The 26,941-nt window shown below is 38.5% G+C and overlaps 1 protein-coding gene across 8 annotated transcripts in view; it reads right to left on the bottom strand.

Moving 5' to 3' along the window:
* Window positions 1–26,941, bottom strand: part of TENM1 (teneurin transmembrane protein 1) — an 893,898-nt gene that overhangs the window by 517,215 nt on the left and 349,742 nt on the right. For all 8 annotated transcript variants that reach the window (XM_049871612.1, XM_049871606.1, XM_049871609.1 and 5 more), the window contains 2 exons: window positions 4,216–4,476; window positions 2,519–2,575 (listed from right to left, as the gene is read on the bottom strand). In XM_049871612.1, coding sequence (XP_049727569.1) covers window positions 2,519–2,575; window positions 4,216–4,476 — 318 coding nt within the window. The remainder of the gene's footprint in view (window positions 1–2,518; window positions 2,576–4,215; window positions 4,477–26,941) is intronic.

The raw sequence follows: 26,941 nt of genomic DNA, 5'->3' as shown, positions 1-26,941 counted from the left end.
ATTGCCTCACCAATACTCTAAACCTAAAAACCAGAAACTGTAAGAAGACAGAAATAGAATAAAATTCCATTGACACTAAGTGACTAAGGGGTGGGTAGCACGGAGTTTGAGATAGTGAGATATGTGAATCATAAATATTTTAAGCAGTTTTACTGCTTTCAAACACAGTATATATAAAACTGAAATTAATGAAATAGATTCCCCACTAGGCCTGCTTTCATGAATGGATAAGATCAGTGGGAAATGACTAACGACATTTGAATACAAGCACCAAGTTTAGTTCATTAAAAATAAGTTGCTTCCTTAAATCAACATGCTTTTGGAAAAATTGTTTACACTCTCATCTTAACTCAAACCTCCTCTGGAAGAATCCACAGAAAGGTTGAAGTCAGGCCAGATCTGGGTATTATCAACTGAAAATTTGTGGAATTCACACTGGTGAAATCTTACCATAGGTCATAAATAAGATCCCAAATTTTATACTCCTTACCCTGGTGGCATAGTGGTTAAATGCTACGGCTGCTAACCAAAAGGTCAGCAGTTCAAATCCACCAGGTGCTCCTTGGAAACTCTAGGGGGCAATTCTACTCTGTCCCACAGGGTTGCTATGAGTCGGAATCGACTCGGCAGCAACGGGTTTGGTTTTCTCTTTTTTTTGTCTTTGGCAGTGAAAATTAGTAGGAGGAATCAGAATAAGAACCATACAACTCTACGTTGAGCAGAGGAAACTTGTTCAAGTTAACATCGTACATACGTATGTGATCCAAGGAAGGGAAAAAACAAAAATGCGCTCTGTTAAATAAATCGCTATTTGGAAAACAATCTGTTGCATTTTGCCAACTGACTTCTGAATCACCGTTTTAATCCTTCTTCATATGTAAAATGGGAATAGTTATAGACTCTACTTCACAGAGTGGTCATGAGGATGAAATGAGCTAACGATATGAAAGTATTTTTGGAAATCATGTAGTGCTGATCAATAATAATAGTGAACGTTCATATTGCAGTGTTTTAAACTTTCATATTCATTTAATCATCACAAAAACCTAGAGGTAGATAATAACATTATCCTTATTTTACAGATGATAAAATTGAGGCATAGAAAATTTAAATAATGTCCCAAGGTTACAAGGCTGGGATTTAAACGTAGGTTCTCTTGCTCCAGAGTACAATGTTTTTAATCACTATGCTCCACTGCCTCTCAAAAGTTGAAACCATTCTTAGAAGAACATGTGGGGTCAAGAGGGGCTTAGAGCTAAGGGCTAGCTTTTAGCAGACTGGCTCACACATGTTCCTTGGCAGTCCAGTTTGATCTTGTGATACTCTATCCAGTTCCCAAAATATACGTGGTCTATAAGGAAAAAGGGAGCCCTGGTGGTGCAGCGGTTAAGAGCTGGGCTGCAAACTGAAAGGTCAGCAGTTCAAATCCACCAGCTGCTCCTTGGAAACCCTATGGGGTACTTCTACTCTGTCCTACAGGGTCGCAGTGAGTCGGAACTGACTTGACAGCAATGGGTATAAGGAAAGGAAAGGATGCATTGCCTTTGCCCTGGAGTCCTCCAACTCTACCTCAGTAGTAGTGTTTCATGCTAAGGGCTGTTGGCAGAGTAGATTGAAGGCCTGTGAAATTGAATAGCACCAGCAATTCCTGAAGGCTCAACATATCCAAGGGATATGACGCACTAACACAGTATAGTCGCTAACCTAAGTAAGCAGTTCTCATGGAGCAAGTGGTGGATAAGGTGTATTTTGTAAGGACCTCAAGCTGATTCTGACATATCTTCCTCCTACTCCCTTTCACCCAGGCTGCCCTCCCAACTTTGAGTCATTGCCCTGTGGTCCGATGTGAGTTCCCCACCACAGGGTGTTTGAGAAGGGCCTAACACAGACGTAAGTCATTGAAATCATTTATAAATGTTACTTTCAGTATCCCTTTCCAAAGGGTCAAAATCCAATGAGCACAATGAAGGCAAAAATAAAAGAACACAGTGACACATTATAAATAAAGGCTTACAGAAAGGAATTAGCAACATTTCTTGCTTTTGAAGGTGTGATTTATAATTGATGAGAGTGTGATTCTAAAGCCAAGCTGGGAGCATCTGGAAGAAAAGGCTAAGGCTGTCTGCTGGGAGGCATCCTGAACTTATGGCAGAGTACACTAAGATCATATTAGAGCCGGGCAACTGATATGTACGAAATCATGCGGCCAAACCCAACTCAAGCTGATTTCGGTCTTTGCTCCCACACTAAACCAATGTGTTCAACCATCCCACCTTAAATCTTGCCTAGTCCATCCCCCTAATCCCCCCTACTCCATGCCTCCTTATCTCCACCAACATATGCACACATAAAGTTTGCCAGGTGAAAGCAAACCAATAAGCTGCCAATAACTATCTTTGACAGGTGCATTGACCAAGCCTCTGTGTTGTCAAGGGGACAGGGTTCCATTTTGTGGGGTGGTTGTCAGGGATGGGGTGAGGTAAAAATAATTTGTGGTCAAATATTTGGAAACACTTGCCTTGAGTAGACCCAGCTTGAGCCTCCATGTCACAACAAACAGGTGAGAATTTAAAACCTGCAAAATCAAACATTTTATTAATGAATCTTTGTCCAAGTCATCTGAGATTCCTGAATCTTCAATTCTTGCCCTTCACTGAATAGTGTTTTTTTTAAAATAACAGCTTTATTGAGATATAATTCATGTACCATGACATTCACCCTTTTAAAGTATATAATTCAGTGGTTCAGTGCTGTATAGTCATCACCAATATCTAATTCCAGAACATTTTCATCACCCCGAAAGAAATTTCATACTCAGGGTCTTGCAAAGAGTAGAATAGTAGAGCCCCGGAGGGAAAATTCTTTCTTTAATTTCTTTGTTTTAACCCAGTGAACTTGCTATAACTTCCTATGTCAGGAGTGAGATGAGGAAAGAATGAGAAGGCTTGGTAGCACAGGAGATGATCTACCACCCCGTATCACATACTTTTGGTCATTATTTTTCTTGTTTGACACACGAAGCCCTGAAAACTATAGTGACCACTCTAAGGTCTCCTAACTTCCATCCCAATGCTCTTTCGCTTACATGAATACACGTAAGTATATCAAACATGCTCCTTTCTCATTTCCATACTTTAACTCCAAAAGTCAGCAATACAAACACACATGCATACGTAAGTAAAAATTCAAAAAATCAAGAAACCCCAAGGATACTTGGTGATATAGGCAAGTATTATGGCCTATTAGTTAGGGGAATGATATTCTAACTCGTGGGCAGCTCTAATTCTTGATTAAACCCTTTGGCCAGTGTCCCATATGGGCTGAAGGGTGCATAAGAGTACGAAATAGCAAAAGCTACAGGGGCAAACCTGTAGGATACCACTCTGCCACACGAAAACATACTATTTGCCACTGGTTTGCTAACAGACTAGGCCTTGTAGCCATGGTGATGGGGATTTATGAAATTTGGTCAAAAAGAATGATGGAGAGAATAGGTTAACATACTTAATAAGCATTAATGCGCTTTTTATGAAAAGATTTTGGTCTAGACAGAACAGAAATAAAATAAATTAACTCCTCCCTCCCCAACACATCAAAAAGACAAAACTTTTCCTTTTCTGAAAGTTGTAAGAAAATAATATATAATTGTAATTTAATGATACTGCTATTAGTAGTGCCTATTGCCTGGCAAGTGGCTGACATTAATTTACCTTTTTTTTTTTTTTTAACCATTCAGCCTCACCTGATTAATTTGAATCTGTCTGCACATAGACAGTTTAATCAGAATAAAAATAGAAAGAACATACAGTGTAGGCATGTGACACAATTGTTCACCTCATTGTTTATATGTTGATGCAAAGCCAAAATATGAAATGAGTGCTTTCTATAATAAATCCCACCAGAATTACACTGGAAAATAAAGATGAAAATAAAAGATGAGTAATAAATAAGACATGCACAGTATTGCTGACTACAGGAGGTTATTTCCCTTGAGGACTTCCCGGAAATGAAAAGTATTTTGTCTATTATTATAAATAAACGCATCTATTTGCCAAATACTTAGGTAAATGTGTTGTCCACAGGACCCTGCTAACTTGCATTACCATTCTGCATATTAAACGAAAAATGGACAGACATAGGGAAGGAAGACAAAGAAAAAGCCAAAAATTGCATCCTCTCTGTGTTTTACTTAAAAAGCACAGGTAGTTTTATTACCGTTCTCCCCATCAGACTTCCTTTCGTGGTCTGTGTCAGTCAAGGACAATGCAGAGTTGGCCCGGCTGGACAAGCAGGAACTGTGCTCTGATTTCATACCCCTTATCCACATTCTCAGCGCGTGGTCAGGTGAGGCAGCGCCTTCTGTCTCCGTGTCCACATCAGAACCCATCTCTAGCTGGTAGCCAGGCCGGGAAACGCTGTGCATGTCTGTTTGGTAGCCAGAGCACAGAGCATGAGGAGTCTCACAGAATTCCATTTCTGAAAGGAAATAAAGTTTGGAGAAAGAGTTCAGCAATATAAAGAAAAAAGAAAAACCAAACTCACTGCCATAGAGTTGTTTCTGACTCATAGCGACCCTGTAGGACAGAGTAGAAATACCCCATAGAGTTTCCAAGGAATGCCTGGTGGATTTGAACTGCTGACCTTTTAGGTTAGTAGCCATAGCTCTTAACCACTACACCGCCAGGGTTTCCATATAAAGAAACAGCCAATAAAAATCTTACTTTCAGTCCTCACTCACCCATCCCCCATTGGTAGTAATTATGTGTTTTTGCAAAGTTGGAATTTTGGCCTTTTTATTTATGATACCTAGGCTTCTGTGCTTATTTTGCACTTCTGTAGCTTAAAAATATGCTCCTGTTGATTCTTACAAGGTTCTGGAAAAAGCACGCCCAAAATAGCTTTATAGCTACAATTTTAGGTTGCACAAAATGTAATGAAATAAGTGAGTGCAGAGGGGTATAAAGTGCAGAGAGCTGTCCTTTGAAAGATATTGCTCTTCTTGGAAGATCTATATGCTCTTTAGAGAGCACGCCTATCCTTAACATTTTTAAAGTATTGTTTTTTTTTTAAGTATTTCATACGCATTGGAGTTAAGAATAAATAAGGAATACGAACCTTCTGAGAGAAAACATTAAGTTCAAACACAATTTTCTAAAATACTTTTTCCTGAAACGCATTAATCTGAAGTCTAAAATTATGAGTGCTGTTGTGTGCCGTCGAGTCGATTCCAACTCCTAGCGACCCGATAGGACAGAGTAGAACTGCCTCATAGGGTTTTCTAGGCTGTAATCTTTATGGGAGCAGATCGCCAGGTCTTTCTCCTGGGGAGCTGCCCGTGGGTTTGAACCGGCAACCTTTCTGTTAGCAGCTGAGCGCTTAACCATTGCACCACCAGGGCTCCTAAAATTATGAAAACATAATAGGAGTTTAAGGCCTACTTCATGCTATCGAGTCTGCTTCATTTATTCTTTCAACAAATCCATAAAGAAATATTCAGCCATGTATTGTACCTCTGCAGTGCTTCATGGTTTCAATTTTTCCCCCTTTCCTCTCACATTTTAGAATCATAAAGTATTTAGAATCCCAGAGATCATTTCATAATTTAGGAAAATTAAATCCAGGGGGTAGATGTCACTTGTCCATAGCCCACATCAGATAGCAACAGAGCCCTTCTTCGTAAAACACCATTAAAACCGGGCATGGTTTCTGCTAGACACTGATGAAATTCCACCAACTTACTGCATGAATATCAGGCATTCAGTCTTACAGTCAGTGTTCTTTCTTTCTTTCTTTTTTTTTATTGTGCTTTAGATGAAGGTTTATAGAGCAAATTAGTTTCTCATTAAACAATACACACATTGTTTTGTGACATTGGTTGCCAACCCCAAAACGTGTCATCACTCTCCCCTTCTTAACCTTCGGTTTCCCATTGCCAGCTTTCCTGTCCCCTCCTGCCTTCTCGTCCTTGCCCCTGGATTGGTATGCCCATTTAGTCTCATTTTGTTTTATGGGCCTGTCTAATCTTTGGCTGAAAGGCGAACCTCAGGAGTGACTGCAGGACTGAGTTAAAAGAGTGTCCGGGGGCCATACTCCTGGGGTTTCTCCAGTCTCTGTCAGATCTGTAAGTCTGGTCCTTTTTTTTTACAATCAGTTTTGCATTCAATTATGGCAAAGTGTCAAAAAGGGCGAAAGGTGCTTTAACAGTCCCTAATAAGTTAATGAAAAATGACCACATGCCAAGACATATCATCTGAAATGTCCATGTAATACTCAGATAAGGTAATCTGGGAATGTAGTACTCCATATAGGATTTTCTCAGACTGATATCAGAGACAGGCTATGTCATTTGGCCAAGAAGAGGCTTAGCTGTGTGCATCTGATCCTCAGCACATATCAATAAAACGCAAACCCCAAAATGAACCTAATTCTTTGAATACAGAAACTGCTGGATCCTGGACACACCATATACTAGAAATAAGGGTACAGACTATGAATATATTTTAAAAATAGCTCTTTTTTGCGATATATAATTGCTAAACAAGAGTTTACTAGATCAATCCTTAATACTTATTTCCTTGCCATTAGGGCCCCATACTGTGTTTTATAAAATAGATATTCCAGGCAAATAAAGCTACTATAATGTATTTGGAAAATTCAATGATAAATTAACTCTTTCAGGGTCATAAGTAACTGTTAAGTACATTACTGTATAATTTCTGTGATGAATGTCTTTAAGAGTAATTCTATTCTACAAAAGTTGTCTAAATTCCGAAAGAATGATGTTTAATGTATATATGCATGGTTTCCACTTGTCAAAACATAAAACCTTATGAAACCATGATTCTCCTTGCCATAAGGATAAAACCAAAAATCCGTTTTGCCCAATATAAATCTTAGTGATCTAGAATACTGGGATCAGTTAATATTCATGCCTCTTAATTTCACAATGTTTCCTATCCAATCCTACTGTAGCGATTGTTGCTACAGCAATGTGATAATGAACCTGTCAGCTTGAAGCTGTAAGAAAGGAATTTTACATAGGCCTGTATTCACAACTTCCTTCATTCCCCTAGTGTGGTGGTTCTCAAACTTCAGCACACTTCAGAATCACCTGGAGGGCTTGTTAAAACACAGATCGTTGCTACTTCTCCTCCCCTCCCCACCCCCTGTTTCAGCTTGATTCCATAGCTCCGGAGTAGGGCCGGAGAATTTGCATTTCTAACAAGTTCCCAGGTGTTATCTATGCTGCTAGTCCAGAAATCATGCTGAAAACTACTGCCCCAGAGTTTTCTGTGAAGGCAGTGGGAGGTAGGAAAAGGGAAGATGCCTTTAGTAAGGGGAGAAGAAAACACAACCTTATTGTGTCATTACCATAGATTTTGCTGCACCAGCTAGAATTCTATTTGGAAACACAAGGAAGAAAGCATTTGAGCTGAAATTTTGCATGGTGTCCCCATTTGTTTTCCATGTATTTAAGGCACTAATTACAGAATTTACTTTCAAAAGCACAGACTTACATTTATTTTCACTCATACAAGTGCATGAGATGCTACTTTCCATTCTCAGATATGAGTATTTGAGTCATGGTAAAGACATTAGTTGGCAAATGACGGGCAAATAAAAATAAATACATGGCCAATTTTTCATTTTTGAATTAATAAAATACTAGCCATTATTGTTAGTTGTTGTCGAGTAGGCATCAACTCCTGGCGACCCCATGTACAATGGAACGAAACATTGCACAGTCCTGCGCCATCCCCACAATCAGTTGGAAATCAGATTGTTGTGATCCATAGGATTTTCACTGGCTTATTTTTGAAAGTATATTGCCAGGCCCTTCTTCCCAGTCTGTCTTAGTGTAGGAGCTCCAACGAAACCTGTCAAGCATCATAGCAATACAGCAACAAGTCTCACTGACAAACACTGATGGCTGCACATGGAATGCATTGGCTGGGAATTGAACCTGGGTCTCCCACATGTAAGGTGAGAATTCTACCATTAAACTACCACTGACCCCCTTTAAATACTAAATACTAGATAAATACTTTAAATGCTGGATAAGTTAAAATTAAAAAAAAAAGAGTACTGAGAGACGTAAGCAGAATCTCTCTTTGTTAAGCAGATTGTTCTCATTCAAAAGGAAAGTTGAACATGGATTTGCTCCCTTCTAAGGAGATATCATGTAATATGATAGAAATTGCAGAGGATGAACAACTGGTTTTTCACTAGAACTATATCTTGCTTTTAATACAAAGCCTAAATCACTAATTCTCTAATTAAATACAATTAGATAGAAGAACAATTCCTTGTAGATCTATAATTAGATTAAACAATCCGAGTAAGCTGTCCTAGACATCTAGTGTTGCTATAACAGCAATACTATAAGTGGGTGGCTTTAACAAACAGAAATTTATTCTCTCAGAGTTTAGGAGGCTAGAAGTCCAAATTCAGGGCACCAGCTACAGGGGAAGGCTTTCTCTCTGTGTCAGCTCTGGGGGAAGGTCCTTGTCATCAATCCTTCCCTGCTCTAGGAGTTTCTCAGTGCAGGGATTTTGGGTCCAAAGGATGTACTCCGCTCCCAGTGCTTCTTTCTTGGTGGTATGATGTCCCCTCTCTCTGCTGGATTCTCTCCTTTTGTCTCTTGTAATAAAAAAGGTGATGCAGGCCACACCCCAGGGAAATTCCTCTTACATCTAATCAGGGCTGTGATCTGACTAAGGGTATTGCAGCTCACCCTAATCCTCTTTAACATAACCTAATCTTGCCTCATTAACCACAACCAGAGATTAGGATTTACAACACACAGGAAAATTATATTAGATCACAAAATGGAGGACAATCACACAATAGTGGGAATTATGGCCTACCTAGTCAGGTTGATACACATTTTGGGGGGACAAAATTCAATCCATAACATAAGCTATCAGTTGCATTGTCACTTAAAGTAGTAAGGAAAATAAAAGAAAAAGTTCCCTTTATTTACATTAAGTGATGTTCATTGAAATGCCTCACTTCCCTTTCCTGAAATCAAAGTTACTATTGTAGAATATTTCCTTAAACACGCAAAAGTCTTGGTGGTGTTCAAAACCCCCAGAGGATGCATTTTCTATAAAGCACTTACAATACACCTTAAGTGGTTGTTTTTAGCCTTGCACACATAACCTTGTTACCTAAAATACTACATATTCCCTAGAGAAGATAAAGTTCAACTGGATTTATTATAGATCTATTCTTACCAAAAAGCTAGCCACAAGAGAAATGTGAGTACATTCTTAGAATATCTAAGATTGAAATGGCTAGACTGGTACCATGAGAAACTACAATTCAAGAGTAAACAGGCATAGAAGTTGCCAAGTGAATGACACATTTTGGGCCTCACAAACAACATGCATTTAAATTTTATTCTGAGGAAAACCTATTTTTCAGCTTTGTGAGAGGCAAAATCTGAAGAGATTTTAGATTGAAACTCAGTGTTTAAAACTGGCAAATGATTTCAAGAGATACTTCACAAAACAAGATATAGGAATGTCAAAATTGCAAGTGAAAAGATGCTCAAATCATTAGTTATCAGAAAAATGCAAACTAAAAGCACAGAGAGATACTAGTACCCACCTATTAGAATGGTTAAAAAAATCTGACCACACCAAGTGTTGACAAGGATGTAGCGCAACTATAACTTTCATACACTGCTGGTGAGAAAGCAAAATGGTACAACCACTTTGAAAACCAGTTTGGTAGATTGCTAAACAGTTAAACTATATTTACCAGAAGAGCAATTACACTCTTAGACATTTACTCCAGAGAAATGAAAATTTCTGCCCACATAAAAACCTGTCCAAGGTTGTTCATAGCTGCTTTATTTGTTCATAGCTAAAAAGTAGAAATAATTCAAGTGGCTGTCAAAAGGCGAATGGATAAATAAACACAGTACATTCATATAAAAGAATAAACTATTGATGCATAACAACATGGATGAACCTGAAAATAAGTATGGTGAATGAAAGAAGCCAGACCAAAAAAAAAAAAAAAATCTACATACTGTATGCTTCCTCTTGAAGAAAATTCTATAAAACGAAAGCTAATCTATAGTAACAGAAAGCAGATCAGTGGTTGCCTGGGGAAGATGGTGGAAGGAGGGATGGATTACAAAGGGGCACAAGGAAACGTTTGAGGTAATCTAAATATTATCTTATTGTAGCAATGGTTTTGCAGGTTTATACATGACAAAACTTTTAAAATGGTACACTTTAATATGTTGAGTATACGTAGTTTATTCTACTTCAACCTCGACTCCATGGCAACTAACAAGAGCAAAGTGTGCATTTTTGTTTTAATGGTTGTACACCACCAGGGATTAAGACAACTGAAGAGACTGAGAATCAGCCAGTTTTCATAGGTGGAGCCAAAGGTCTCAGCATTAGAAGGAGGTCCTCCTCTTTTCCTTTCAGTGGGAGTACATGTAAACCCCCCCAAAATCCATTTCTGTTGAGCCGATTCTGACTCATAGCAACCCTGTAGGACAGAGTAGAACTTCCCCATAGGGTTTCCAATGAGCAGCTGGTGGATTCAAACTGCTGACCTTTTGATTAGCATTCGAACTCTTAACCACGATGCCACCAGGGCTCCTGGAAGTACCTGTAGTATGAACAAAAAAAGTAGCCAAAGTGTTATCCTGCTTACGTCTAAGCTAAGAGGCAATCAGGCCTAACTGGTACATGATTTCTCAGTGATCCTCTGGGGCCTACCTTTATCCTAGGGACATAACCTGAATTTAGAAGGGAAACAATGGATGAAACTGATGCCTGATGAGCTAGCAGCTAAGGGAACATCCCGTAGTTGAGGATCATGAGACTGAGTTGAGTGGGTCTGGCACATAGGATCACCTTAAAACCCATTGCTGCCAAGTCAGTGAGACGATTCTGATTCATTGCGACCCTGCAGGACAGAGTAGTACTACTCCATAGGGTTTCCACGGAGCAGCTGGTGGACTTGAACTGCTGACCTTTTGGTTAACAGCCAAGGGCTTAACCACTGTGCACCTTAGACCTATATTGATGCTAATAAATTCATAAATTTTAAAAATGTTATAAAATGCTGAGTAAAATGAACTACTGCATTTTCTCTCTGAATCTAAGGGTTGAACTTTGGATGTTCAGCCTGGAGAACCCATTTATCAAAACTTGAAATGGAAAGTAATAGTCATCTATACCAATGTTTTTTTTAGAAATGCCACTTAGAAGTTTCTCATAAGCTCAAGATTTTTATTTTTATCAAAATTCTACCCATCCACACTTCACCTAAAAAGCCAGGCTTAAGTAATCAATTTCCAAATAAATAATTGGAGGTCAAATACCATGACTGGAGCCTTGGTGGGACAGTGGTTAAGAGTTGGCCTGCTAACTAAAAGGTCGGCAGTTCGAATCCACCAGCTGCTCCTTGAAAACCCTATGGGGTAGTTCTACTCTGTCATATAGGGTCACTATGAGTCAGAATCGACTCAACAGCAAGGGATTTTTAAGGCATCAAGCTCCAAATAAATAACTGGAGGTCAAATATTATGATTAGTCTTAGCCATGGCCTAAGAAATTTTGGGCTATAATTTCTGAATAGTCCGTTTCCAAAAGAAGCAGGAGCCTGAGGGGATACAGTTGTTAGCTATAATTACTGTGACTCATAACATCTCTTATGGGTTGTATGCAAAGCAGGTGCTATTTGTGAGCCGTGTGGTTTTCACAAGTCACTTAAGATCTTGGGGCCTCAGTTTCCTTATTTGTAAAATGCAAGGGTTCAATTAGGAACAAAACTATGGGTACCTCCTCTGTTTTAAAATTCTATAATTATAAGTAGAACATGTTACAGCAAAATGTGGAATGGTTAATATTTTCAAAGGAAAATAGTGGTTTTATGAATCAAGAAGCTATTCACACATCTATTGTGAAGGATAGTCACATAAAAAAAAAAAACACTGCTGTCGAGTCAATTCCGACTCATAGCGACCCTATAGGACAGAGTAGAACTGTCCCATAGAGTTTCCAAGGAGCGCCTGGTGGATTCAAACTGCTGACCTCTTGGTTAGCAGCCATAGCACTTAACCACTATACCACCAGAGTTTCCATAATCACATACGTTATACGTTAGCTAAATAAGATGAACCCGAAAATAGCTATGAACAAATAAAGCACATACGTTAGCTAAATAAGATCTATATCGTGATTACAAGTTTGGGTATATTGATATATAGCCTAGGTATTGATACAGCCTAGGTATCCACTGTGCATTTTAACATCACTGATAGAGATATAAATACAGAAATAGATATAAAAAAAACCCACGCCCATTGCTGTGGAGTCGATTCCTACTCCTAGCACCCCTATAGGACAGAGTAGAACTACCCCATAAGGTTTCTGAAGCTGTAATTACAGAAGCTGACTGCCACATCTTCCTCCCACAGAAAAGCTGGTTGGTTTGAACTGCTGACCTTTCAGTTAGCAGCCAAGGGCTTAATCATTGCGCACCAGGGCACCTGGAAATAGATATAAATATATGCTAAATCTTTGAGATTGAAATGATTTTGATTTACTCATAGACATTGACTGCTTCCATTAAGGCAGACAAATTCAATTAAAACAAAAATATGATTGTCCCTAACAACAGAAGTATAAAAGAGGTCTCAAATACTGTTGCTAATTGTTCCACCTACCTTTGACACAGTTAGTCATACAAGTAATATGAAGATAAGCAGGCACAAGGGCTGTTGAGCACTCATCTTTGGACATTTTTACTAAGGAAGGAGCATAGAGATGCCTTGAATTCGCAGCAGAGACATACATCCAAACAACATTAAAGGACAAATTCGTCTGTCTCTTCACATCATGTATTTATTATTTACTTGTCTTGTCCTTATAACAATGTAAAAAAGCAACTGAGTAAATAGTTACCCATCAAACATAAAATTATCAGTTTACAAACATGACTATTGCAAACACAGTACCCCACGGTATAATGAATAAAATTTTGTACAGTTTAAAAAAATGATTACTGACTCACTAATAATTCATTACTGGCTCCAGGAGAAAAATTCAATGGATTACTACAGTCTTAAGCAAAAAATAAGAAGAAAGAAATGAGCAACATCAGATAGGACGCAAATACTGTTCACTACCGGGTAGCATTTCATGTTTCTCAGTTAGGGGGCTTTGAAAAGAGAATGATATCAAATTGTCAAACAAATCAGTTCACGCAAGTTTACTTAAACACAGCCCAGCTGAACACCCACTCAATTTTAAATCAAGAAAACAAAACAGTCTTCTCTGATTTCTCTTAGTCTTAGCAAATCAGCCCAATTTCATTTCCTTGTCTCTTAAAAAAAAACTAACTTCGTGAAAAAGCTTTATCAAACGTAAGGTGCTACACTAGGCACTGAGCTGGTGAGTTAACAGGACTAAGTTATGTCCTTTGGAAAGTTCCAAACAGAGCCTTTTTAATCCTTTGGTGACCCAATTATTTTCTGCTTTGAATTTTTTGTTGATACCACGTGTTTTCATTAATGGAAGCATGCTGAATCACTGAGTGTGTCCAAATTTCTGGTAAGTAGCATGGGGTTTCTTTCTTGCCCTTCCCACCAACCTACCTTAAGTGTCTAGCGGTACATATGAAGTACCACTAATTATGTTCCACAGTCCCCGCTGGGTACATATGTGTATAACAAATAAAATTTTTCAAAATTTCTATTTTTCTACCAAAAATTCAGACACCTCATACAGTACCCTGTAAACACAGTCATACAATACCCTGTAAAAACAGTAATTGACGGTACGTGCCTGTTTCTTTGGTGTCAAACAGTCATAAAGGCCCCTGCCTTGTGGCAGCACGCACTATCAGTGGTACAGCAGCTTCCCAATAAACCCCAGAAGCTGAAAAAGCTCAGGGTCACAATATGTACTGCCAGGCACGAAAAGGTTAAAAGCTTTCATGATAACGTAATTAAAGGCACACTCATGACTCCACGGCACTGGGAGGCTCCAAACATGACCTTTTTTTGCTGAGGGATCATCGGCCTTTTCTGGGGCACAGTAGTGAGAGGTAGAGGGCTACCATATGCAAGAGTGGGGCGTATGGTTATCAGAGGACTTAAAGAAAATCATTAAGCTTTCCGAAACCTAATCTTTCCCTGACAATTCCAAATGCACCCATTATCTCAGCACTCAGTACCTACCAATTATACCTTATTTAATTTTCAAGATTTCTCCTACCAATTATACCTTATTTAATTTTCAAGATTTCTCCATCCGTCAGTGTAGTGAAAAGCACAACAAAAAACCTGGGCAGTGTTAAAAGCCAGAAGTGTAAACATTCATGCTTTGTGGCCAATTTGGTTAACTGGAGCCATCCGAGAACACAGTTAAAAGACCATGTTAATGTCAAAAGTGATGCACTCAGAAGTACTGTGAATTGCAAATGTGTAACATAGGGCTCAGTTCAGAGAAAGACACAGAATTATAGCACAAAAATCAAAAGAAAGGGAGATGAGGCAGGAACCTTGAAGAAAGCGAAAGAGACTCCAATCATATTTAGATAGAGATGAAAATAAATAGCCCTCAGCAACTGAAGAAGATGAAGGAAATTTAACATGGGAAAAAACAACTGCTGAATATTTCCTTCACCTTAGTGGAGGGCACATTTAGACTGTACTCACCTCAGATGGGGGAACGTGTTCTGAAGCTAAGTCAGACACCAGTTGCCACTACAGTGTAGAAGGTGGATGCCTGCTCTACAGTCTTTGTAACAACAGTCTGGGAGAAGAATCAGGGGGTAGAAAGGATAGTGGGAGGTGCTGGACTTCAACAGGAATTTAGATCAATGGGAACCTGTGCATGTTCCCTTTATTTCAATATTTCGAATGAGACAGAAACTCCCTGGCCTAAATGAGAAATTTTCAGGGCTACTGAATACTGCAAATGCATGGTGCTCAATGACCCTAAACAGTTCTCGTTTCTTATCTGTGTTGGTGAAATATTCTGGCAGTTCATAACACTTTGGAGCATGAATCCTCATTGCCACTGTGGTCTTCTAGGTATACTTGTGTATTTTCATTACGCTCACTAAGCATGTGAAGTTGTTTGCTCAATGTGTGCATGTGTCTGAAATTTTAAACTGCATTAATCTATTGCACCATTACATCTAGAAGACCAATGAGCTAAGGTGTTAAACAACCATTAAAAACACTTGCAAGTGCTTTCAAACATATTACTCATAAAGGCAAATAATGTGACTTTTATAACATTCTGCACTTCTCCGTAAGCATTTATTTTGTGATGAATGAGTAAAGACGCCAAGATAGAACTGTGCACAGAGTTAGTGGCCACGAAGTCTACAGAATAAACTACATTCTGCTCCATCAGGAGATTCTTCTTAACACCTTTCAAAAGTGCCCTATTTATTTTTGCCTCTGTATCTTTGGACATATTGCGCCAACCATGTGGAATACTCCCCTTTGATTTTCACTAATATACAACTTGTCCCAGTACTTCACAAAATTTTCTAAAATTCCTCCTCCCCCCCACCAATAATCCTAATCTTTACTACATAATTTTATATCTGATTGTATATATCTGTTTTCTCTATATTTGTATCATCTGTGTAAATGTTGCTTCCTATATTAGACTTCCAACTCCTAGCCAAATAAAAAAAAAAAACACAAACCTGTTGCTGTTAAGTTGATTTTGACTCATAGCTACCCTACAGGAGAGAGTAGAACTGCCCCCTCAGGTTTCCAAGGAGCAGTTGGTGGATTCGAACTGCCAACCTTTTGGTTAGCAGCTGAATTCTTTACTACTGCACCACCAGTGTCTTCCACATTTTTGGTATCCCTCAAAATCAAATGGGATAATTTTTGCCAAGAGATGTATGATCTGTAAAGGAATATATAAATATAAGATGCCATTGCCATCTCCTCAGGCAAAGTTACAGGCAAAGAGTAATTGTTAAATACCAAACTTTTCAAATTGATAGTTAATACAGAACCACTCTTGAAAGACTTGACATTTTGGTTACAATTCTGATACATATGAGATGGTTTTGTTTAACATAAAATAGCGTCAACTAACGCAAACTGAAAATTGTTATTCCAGGAAATTGCATCTCAAAATACAATTTTGAAATTCGAAAATGCATTTCGAATAGTAGATACTCCACAAATATGGCAAAAAGAGTAAAACAGAAGCCCACTGGTTGTGAATTCAGAAAAAAATATATATAGCAATGTTATATTAATGAAGACCAAATTCTCTTGTATCCTCCTCTGACTGAAATAGTCTCAAAAAGTAAGCTGTCATTACTATACTTTTTTAGCTTAATGAATTGGGAAATGGATGCCTATTAAAATACTTCAGAAATATACCCTAGGGTGTAGAACTGGGGGGCTTTTACTGAAACTAGCCACAATGCCTTGGTAAAAGACAATCTTTAGGCTGCCTTGAATTGGAACATCTCTTGTCCTTCTCATCGATCAGTTCCATTCCATATACCAGAGAGAAATTACCATCTCAGTAAGTTTGTAGAGTGCCCTGGAGTGGGTATGTAGCTCCTCTGGGAGCCTCTGTTTTCATGAATTCAGAGAAAGTTACTGAAACCATTTTCCAGAAATAAAGAGAAGAAATTTTCCAAGTGAGCAAAGGGTAAGGAAAGAACTCTTTGGAAACTCATCAGGAACTTTTAAATTTCAATTCTATTTACAGAAAAAATTTAAATGCTGGAGAAGACTTCCACTCCAGCATAGAAGGGATGACAGGAATCAAATTTACTCTCCTGTGTGAAACAACAATAACAACAGCAACACACACACAAGAACCCAGACAAAATATATGAAACAACAATATTCAGCCATTGAGAAATATGCGATGAAGGACAGTGATCCTGAGAAATAGGAAACAAGTGAGGTGATCCCCGTGATTGCCCCAATTTACTGCCTGCAAAGAGCATCCAGGCCTTAGCATAGAAAGTAGGAATATAGGTGAAGTCTGGTGATCTTTCTGATTTAAGAAGACAAATCAAGTAGTACAGGAAGTCCAAAGCAACCAGAATTTGCAGTGCAGAGTATCAGAGAGGAGAAAGCTGACCAGAGGAGAGAACTCCAGAGATCTGCAAAGAGTTGCCTGGATTATTCACCAAAGTTTTGAACAAAGTGTACATGTGATGAAACCACCTGAGACTTGGAGAAAGAACGACCTGAAAGGATTAAAGCAAACAACTTCTGAATCTCAAACAGGGCTGGAAATAGTCCATGTTCCCACCAGTCAGAGTGAAAAACCTCATAATTCATGGGCATTGTGTAGAGTACTCAGAAAGGTTTTGCCTCAATAAGGGGGCAAAATTAGCCCTAGACCAAACATTGCTCCCATCTACCTAACAAACCTTAATAGCCACACAAAAGGATAAAACTGTTGCCAATTAATGATGTACAAGAGCAAAGCTCAATAATATATATGGGAATACAAAAAATAACCACCACTAAATGGTAAACCTCACAATGTGTGGCATCTAATAAAAAATTGCTAAGCATGCAGAGATGAAGAATAATACAATCCATAATGAGAAGAAAATAAAAATCAATCAATGAAAACTGACCAAGAAATGCCATAGATGATTATTAGGTAGACATTAGAACAGATATTATAACTTTATTCCATATGTTTAAGAAAGTAGAGAAACGATTAGACATGTTAAATAGAGACATGGAAGATATCTTTAAAAGCCCAAAACAAACTTTTAGAGATAAAGACTACGATGTCTGTGATGAAAAATACACTGGATGGGATTAGGATGAGATTAAAAATACATTAGAAAACCTATATTTCATAGCGAAAAATATTACCAAGAATTGTCATGTTGTTGTTTGGTGCCATTGAGTCTGTTCTGACCCAAGAGTGAACCTACGTACAACAAAATGGAACACCAAGAATAGAGATCACTTCATAATGATAAAAGAAGTCAGTTCACTAACAGTATGTAACAATCCAAAGTATTTAAGAGCTTAATAACAGAGTTTCAAATTACACGAAGCAACAAGTGATAAAACTGCAAGGAGAAATAGATAAATCCAAAATTATAGTTGGAAACTTCAACACTTCTTGCTCAATTACTGATAGAATAAGTAGAGAGACAATCAGTAGAGATATAGAAGACTTGTTCAACACAATTAACCAACTTCGCCTAATTTATGTCTATAGAACATTCTATCCAACAACAGCAGACAGAATACACATTCTTTTCAACCGCATATAGAACATGTACCAAGGAAGACCATAGTCTGGATGATAAAACATGTGACAAAGAATCAAATGAATTAAAGTAATAGAAATAATGTTCTCTGATCATGTTGTTGTTGTTAGTTAGTTGCCCTCAAGTCGACTCTGAGTCATGGTGACCCCAGCTGTGCAGAGTAGAACTGCTCCATAGGGTTTTCAAGGCTGTACCTTTTTTTGGTAAAAAGCATTTTGAAATAAATGAAAATGAAAACATGTTGCGAAATTTGAGGGATGCAGCTAAAGCAATGCAAACAGGAAGTATACAGCACTAAAGACTTAGAAGAAAGGTTTCATCACTTCAATTCAACATTATAAGGGAGGTTCAAGCCAGTGCAATAAGCAAGAAAAAATATAGGAAGCCAAATTGGAAAGAAAATTGTCTTTATTTGAAGATGATATGATTATCTAGATAGAAAATCCTACAGAAACTATTTTAAAAAGCTATTGAAACTAATAAGTGAGTTTAGCAAATTTGCAGTATATAAGATCTATACACAAAAATCAATGTTATTTCTATATGGTAGAAACCAACATTTGGAAATCAGATTTGGGGAAACAATGTCATTTACAACAGTTTCAAAACTATGAAATGCTTAAGGAAAATCTGAAAAGAGGTGTAACTCTTGTAGAGGGGAAATTATAAAATATTGCTGAAAGAAATTATAGAAGGCCTAAATAAATGGAGATGTATACCCTGTTCATGGATCAGAAGACTCAATATTGTTAATACAATAATTCTCCTAAAAGTGATCTATAGAGTCAACACAATCTCAACCAAAATCCCAACAGGCTTTTCTATAGAAATTGATAAGATCATTCTTCAATCCATATTAGGATATAAAATAACCAAGTCAACTTTGAAAAAGTAAAATCAAGTTGGAGAATATACACAACCCTTATTACCGTAATCAAGACATTGTTGTCTCAATGTAAAGAAAAATAAATTGATCAATAGAATAGAACATAAAGTCCAGAAATAGACCTTACATGGGCAACTGATTTTTGACAAAGCTGCAAAGGCAGTTCAGTAAAGAAATGATGGTCTATGTAACCAATGTTGCTGGAACAGTTGGATAACCGTATGCAAAACACTAAGTTCCATTCATATGTTGTATCATATACAAATATTAATTTATAATGGATCATATACCTGAATGTAAGACTAGAAATTGTAAAGCTTCTAGACGAAAGAATAGGAAAAATATTTGTGATCATGACTCTCGTAAAGATTTCTTAAATACAACACAAACAGCATGATCCATTCAAGAAAAAAAAAAAGATAAATTGGACTTTAGCAAAATTAAGAACTTCAGCTTTTCAAAGACACTTAAGGTAATCAAAAGGCAAGCCACAGACTGGAAGTAAATATTTGCAAGTCTCACTTGATAAAGGATTTGATTCCATTAATATACAGGCAGTCCCGGGCTATGCGCACCAGAGTTATAAACAACATACTTAAGAATGGACTTCCATGTTGTTCTTAGGAGCCATTGAGTCGGTTCCCACTCATAGTGACCCTATGTATAACGGAATGAAACATTGCCCCGTCCTGTACCATCCTCACAAAAATTGCTATGTTCGAGCCCATTCTTGCAGCCACTGTGTCAACCCATCTGGTTGAGGGCATTAATCTCTTTTGCTGACCCCCTGCTTTACCAAGCACTATGACCTTCTCCAGGGACTGGTCCCTCCTGGTAACAAGTCCAAAGTATGTGAGAGGAAGTCTCTCCATCCTCGATTCTTAGGAGCATACTGGCTGTACTTCTTCCAAGACAGACTTGTTTGTTCTTCTGACAGTCCATGGTGTATTCAACACCATAATTCAAAGGTATCAATTCTTGTTCGGTCTTCCTTATTCATTGTCCAGCTTGCCCATGCATATGAGGCAATTGGAAATACCATGGCGTGGGTCAGGTGCACCTCAGTGCTCAAAGTGACATCTTTGCTTTTGAACACTTTCAAGAGGTTTTACGAAGCAAATTTGCCCAGTGCAATCTGTCATTTGATTTCTTGATTGCTGCTTCCATGGGTGTTGATTGTGGATCCAAGTAAAATGAAATCCTCGATAACTTCAATCTTTTCTCCATTTACCATGATGTTGCTTATTGGTCCAGTTGTGAGGAGTTTTTGTTTTCTTTATGTTGAGGTGTAATCCATATTGAAGGCTGTAGTCTTTGATCTTCATCAGCAAGTGCTTCAAGTCCTCTTCACTTTCAGCAAACAAGGTTGTGTCATCTGTAAATTGAAGGTTGTCCACGAGTTGTCACATTCTTCATATACTACAGCTTCTCGGATTATTTGCTCAGCATACAGATGGAATAAGTGTGGTGAAAGGCTATAACCCAGACACACATCTTTCCTGATTTTAAACCATGCAGGGTCCCCTTGTTCTGTTCTAATGACTGTCTCTTGGTCTATGGACAGGTTATGATGAGCACAATTAAGTTTTCTGGAATTCCAATTCTTTGCAATGTTTTCCATATTGTTTTACGATCCACACAGTCAAATGCCTTTGCATAGTCAATAAAACACAGGTAAACATCTTTCTGATATTTTCTGCTTTCAGCCAACATCCATTTGACATTGGCAATATCTTTTATTCCATATCCTCTTCTTAACCTGGCTTCAATTTCTAGCAGATTCCTGCCAATGTACTGCTGCAATCGTTTCTGAATTATCTTCAATAAAATTTTACTTGCATGTGATATTAATGATACCGTTAAATAATTCCTGCATTCTGTTGGAACACCCTAATGGTTACGAATATGGATCTCTTCAAGTCAGCTGGCCAGGTAGCTGTTTTCCAAATTTCTTGGCATAGACCAGTGAGCACCTCCAGTGATGCATCTGTTTGTTGAAACATCTCAATCGGTATTACCGTCATTTTCTGGAGCCTTGGTTTTTTTTTTTTTTTTTTTTGCCAATGCCTTCAGTGCAGCTTGGACTTCTTCCTTTAGCACCATCAGTTCTTGATCATATGCTACCTACTGAAATGGCTGAACATTGACCAATTCTTTTGGGAACAGTAACTCTGTTATATTCCTTCCATCTTCTTTTGATGCTTCCAGCATCATTCAATATTTTGCCCACAGCATCCTTCCATATGCAATTCGAGGCACGAATTTTTTCTTCAGTCATTCAAGCTTGAGAAATGCCAAGTGTGTTCTTCCCTTTTGGTTTTCTATCTCCAACTTTTTGCAAATGTCATTACAATACTTTGTCTTCTCCAGCTGCCCTTTGAAATCTTCTGTTCAGATCTTTTACTTCATCATTTCTTCCATTCACTTTAGCTACTTACATTCAAAAGCAAGTTTCAGAGCCTTTTCTGACATTCTTTGATCTTTTCTTTCTTTCCTGTCTTTCTTAATGACCTTTTGTTTCCTTCATGTATGATGTCCTTGATGACATCTCACAACTCATGTGGTCTTTGGTAATTACTGTTCAATGAGGCAAATCTATTCTTGAGATGGTCTCTAAATTCAGGTGGGATATACTCAAGGTCACACTATGATTTCATAAGTATATACATATGTCAAATTTTTTTTTTTTTTTTTTAGGTATATTCTTTTTTTTTTTTTTAAATTTTTATTAAGCTTCAAGTGAACATTTACCATTCCAATCAGTCTGTTACATGTAGGTTTACATACATCTTACTCCCTTCTCCCACTTGCTCTCCCCCTATTGAGTCAGCCCTTACAGTCTCTCGTTTCGTGCCAATTTTACCTTCTTCCCTCTCTCTCTATCTTCCCATCCCCCCTCCAGTCAAGAGTTGCCAACACACTCTCCCGTGTCCACCTGATTTAATTAGCTCACTCTTCATCAGTATCTCTCTCCCCCCCACTGACCAGTCCTTTTCATGCCTGATGATTTGTCTTCGGGGATGGTTCCTGTCCTGTGCCATCAGAAGTTCTGGGGAGCATTGTCTCTGGGATTCCTCTCGTCGCAATCATACCATTAGGTGTGGTCTTTTAATGAGAATTTGGGGTCTGCATCCCATTGGTCTCCCGCTCCCTCAGGAGTTGTCTGTTGTGTTCCCTGACAGGGCAGACATCGATTGTGGCCGGGCACCAACTTGTTCTTCTGGTCTCAGGATATTGTAGGTCTCTGGTTCAAGTGGCCCTTTCTGTCTCTTGGGTTCTTAGTTGTCGTGTGACCTTGGTGTTCTTCCTTTGTCTTTGCTCCCGGTGGGTTGAGACCAATTAATGTATTTTAGATGGCTGCTTGTTGGCATTTAGGACCCCAGGTGCCACAATTCAAAGTGGGATGCAGAGTGTTTTCATAATAGAATTGTTTTGCCCATTGATTTAGAAGTCCTCTCAAACCAAGTTCCCCAGACCCCAGCCCCTGCTTCGCTATCCTCTGAAGCTTTCATTTTATCTCGGAAACCTCTTTACTTTTAATCCTGTCCAATTAGGCTGACCTTCCTTGTTTTGAGTGTTGTCTTTCCCTTCACCCAAAGCAGTTCATATGTCAAATTTTACCAAATTCCACAATCTAAATATTTAAAGTTTATCGTGTGTCACTTTTTTCTCAATAAAGATGTGCATAGCAGATACCAGGAAGACTAGAATATTTTTTGCTTGGTTAATTTAAATGTCCCAGTGGAAAGCATGGTGCAATGAAACAGAGTAACAAGGCTCATAAAACTGAAAACTCAATCTGTGTTCACAAACTGTAATGAGTGAAAGAAACAACAGATTCATTTCTCTCTACTTGTCTGATGTTTTGCCTTCACTACAGTGGAATCAGAAGGGCTTAAATTTTGGACGCTAAAACTCCTGAATGCTTAAATTGTTCTAAACTGATGCTAACATGACCAACAAATTGGGTTTGATCATAATGTGGCATGACGGGTTCATGGGTCAATTTGGGCTCAGTGATAAAATACCATGTCATATACCATGGACAAAGTGATACTTTGGTTATACATATTTGCCATTCCCACCATAACAGGCTAGTTGCCTGTATTTTATTCTATAGCTACAGATTTCTCTCATAATCCGGGTTATTCATTCAGGCCAAAGTGTGTTATTTGTTTCAAAAAAGACTAGATGAGAGGATATAGTTGACTTAGTGCAAATGCAGCCTTACTATTTAAACAACCTTCAAAGTCTTCTCATAAATAGGAGGTTAGTAAAAAAAAAAAATATATCATTATTTTTCTACAATGGCTCTTTAGGAGCATAGTATGTATAGTCAGTGGCAGAATGGGTTATTACACAGAAACTTAAGCACAGTAGTCAAAATCAGGGTATTTTGACCTCATTTTGAAATATAATAGTCCTGAACCAATGGAATTATCATTTTTACTTTTTTATCCTACTTTAGACAAAGGTTTACAGAAGAAACTAACTTCTTATTAAACACATAATATATATATTGTTTTCTGACATTGGTTACCAACCTCATGACATGTCAACACTCTCCCATCTCAACCTTGGGTTCCCCATTACCAGCTTTCCTGTTCCCTCCTGCCTTCTCGTCCTTGCCCCGGTTTGGCGTGCCCATTTAGTCTCATTTTGTTTTATCGGCCTGTCTAATCCTAGGCATTAGTGAGCTGAAATGGACTGGTATTGGCCATTTTGAATTGGACAATCATATAGTCTACTATGCTGGGAATGACAACTGGAAGAGGAATGGTGTTGCATTCATCGTCAAAAAGAACATCTCAAGATCTATCCTGAAGTATAATGCTGTCAGTGATAGGATAATATCCATACGCCTACAAGGAAGACCGGTTAATACAACTATTATTCAAATTTACACACCAACAGATTTTTATCACCTGCTATAGTCTGAAATTGATCGAGCATGCAATCAAGATGCATTGATAATTACTGGCGATTGGAATGCATAAGTTGGAAACAAAGAAGAAGGATCAGTAGTTGGAAAATATGGCCTTGGTGACAGAAACAATGCCAGAGATCGAAAGATAGAATTTTGCAAGACCAATGACTTCTTCATTGCAAATACCTTCTTTCACCAACATAAATGGCAACTATACACATGGACCTCGCCAGATGGAACACACAAAAATCAAATTGACTACATCTGTGGAAAGAGACGATGGAAAAGCTCAATATCATCAGTCAGAACAAGGCCGGGGCCGATTGTGGAACAGACCATCAATTGCTCATATGCAAGTTCAAGCTGAAACTGAAGAAAATCACAGCAAGTCCACGAGAGCCAAAATATGGCCTTGAGTATATCCCACCTGAATTTAGAGACCATCTCAAGAATAGATTTAATGCATTGAATGCTAGTGACCGCAGACCAGATGAGTTGTGGAATGATATCAAGGACATCATCCATGAAGAAAGCAAGAGGTCACTGAAAAGACAGGAAAGAAAGAAAAGACCAAGGTGGATATCAGAGGAGACTCTGAAACTTGCCCTTGAGCATCGAGCAGCTAAAGCAAAAGGAAGAATTCATGAAGTAAAAGAACTGAACAGAAGATTTCAAAGGGCCTCTTGAGAAGAAAAAATACAGTATTATAATGACATGTGCAAAGAGCTGGAGGTGGAAAACCAAAAGGGAAGAACACGCTCGGCGTTTCTCAAGCTGAAAGAACTGAAGAAAAAATTCAAGCCTTGAGTTGCAATAGTGAAGGATTCCATGGAGAAAATATTAAATGATGCAGGAAGCATCAAAAGAAGATGGAAGGAATACACAGAGTCATTATACCAAAAAGAATTAGTCGATATTCAACCATTTCAAGAGGTGGCATATGATCAGGAACCGATGGTACTGAAGGAAGAAGTCCAAGCTGCTCTGAAGGCATTGGTGAAAAACAAGGCTCCAGGAATTGATGGAATATCAGTCGAGATGTTTCAACAAACAGATGCAGTGCTGGAGGTGCTCACTCATCTATGCCAAGAAATATGGAAGACAGCTTCCTGGCCAACTGATTGGAAGAGATCCATATTTATGCCTATTCTAAAGAAAGGTGGTCCAACCGAATGTGGAAATTATAGAACAATATCATTAATATCACACGCAAGCAAAATTCTGCTGAAGATCATTCAAAAACGGCTACAGCAGTATATCGACAGGGAACTGCCAGAAATTCAGGGCGGTTTCAGAAGAGGACGTGGAACCAGGGATATCATTGCTGATGTCAGATGAATCCTGGCTGAAAGCAGAGTATACCAGAAGGATGTTTACTTGTGTTTTATTGATTATGCAAAGGCATTTGACTGTGTGGATCATAACAAACTATGGATAACACTGCAGAGAATGGGAATTCCAGAACACTTAATTGTGCTCATGAGGAACCTTTACATAGATCAAGAGGCAGTTGTTTGGACAGAACAAGGGGACACTGATTGGTTTAAAGTCAGGAAAGGTGTGTGTCAGAGTTGTGTCCTTTCACCATACCTATTCAATCTGTGTGCTGAACAAATAATCCGAGAAGCTGTACTGTGCGAAGAAGAACGGGGCATCAGGATTGGAGGAAGACTCATCAACAACCTGCGTTATGCAGATGACACAACCTTGCTTGCTGAAAGTGAAGAGGACTAGAAGCACTTACTAATGAAGATCAAAGACCACAGCCTTCAGTGTGGATTACACCTCAACATAAAGAAAACAAAAATCCTCACAGCTGGACCAATGAGCAGCATCATGATAAACGGAGAAAAGATTGAAGTTGTCAAGGAGTTCATTTTACTTGGATCCACAATCAACAGCCATGGAAGTAGCAGTCAAGAAATCAGAAGACGCATTGCATTGGGTAAATCTGCTGCAAAGGACCTCTTTAAAGGGTTGAAGAGCAAAGATGTCACCCTGAAGACTAAGGTGCACCTGCCCCAAGCCATGGTATTTTCAATGGCATCATATGCATGTGAAAGCTGGACAATGAATAAGGAAGACTGAAGAAGAGTTGAAGCCTTTGAACTGTGGTGTTGGCGAAGAATATTGAATATACCATGGACTGCCAAAAGAACAAACCTTTCTTGGAGGAAGTACAACCAGAATACTCCTTAGAAGCAAGGATGGCAAGACTGTGTCTTACCCACTTTGGACATGTTGTCAGGAGGGATCAGTCCCCGGAGAAGGACATCATGCTTGGCAGAGTACAGGGTCAGCGGAAAAGAGGAAGACCCTCAACGAGGTGGACTGACACAGTGGCTGCAACAATGAGCTCAAGCATAACAACGATTGTAAGGATGGCTCAGGACGGGGCAGTGTTTCGCTCTGTTTTGCATAGGGTCGCTATGAGTCGGAACCTAACAACAACAACAATTTTTGGCTGAAGGGTGAACCTCAGGAACGACTTCAGTACTGAGGTATAAGAGTGTCTGGGGTAGAAACATTACTTTTGAGAGTGGTGTATACATAAAGTCCTCCCAGCACAAACTTCTATTTAACTGTAGAACTGGAGAAACTAATCTGCCTCAGTTACCGGGAAATTCTACATGGTAACTGACCAAGTAAGGAGTTTTAGACTTAGCTGCTTGGTCTAGTATTTCCGATTTCAAAGCACACATTCCATATTCCTGGGACATAAGTGGGCAGAGGTCAAGCTACAATGGAACATGCAGGTTTACATATTTATAAAAGAAAGAAGTAAATCGGACTGTGAATGTAGCATCTACTGTGTACCAAGCCTTGAAACATACATTATTTCATTTAAC

This window comes from Elephas maximus, chromosome X (assembly GCF_024166365.1).
Source record: "Elephas maximus indicus isolate mEleMax1 chromosome X, mEleMax1 primary haplotype, whole genome shotgun sequence".
Lineage (NCBI taxonomy): Eukaryota > Metazoa > Chordata > Mammalia > Proboscidea > Elephantidae > Elephas > Elephas maximus.
Note: the sequence above shows the minus strand (reverse complement) of the source record. Positions and strands in the feature narration are given on the sequence as shown.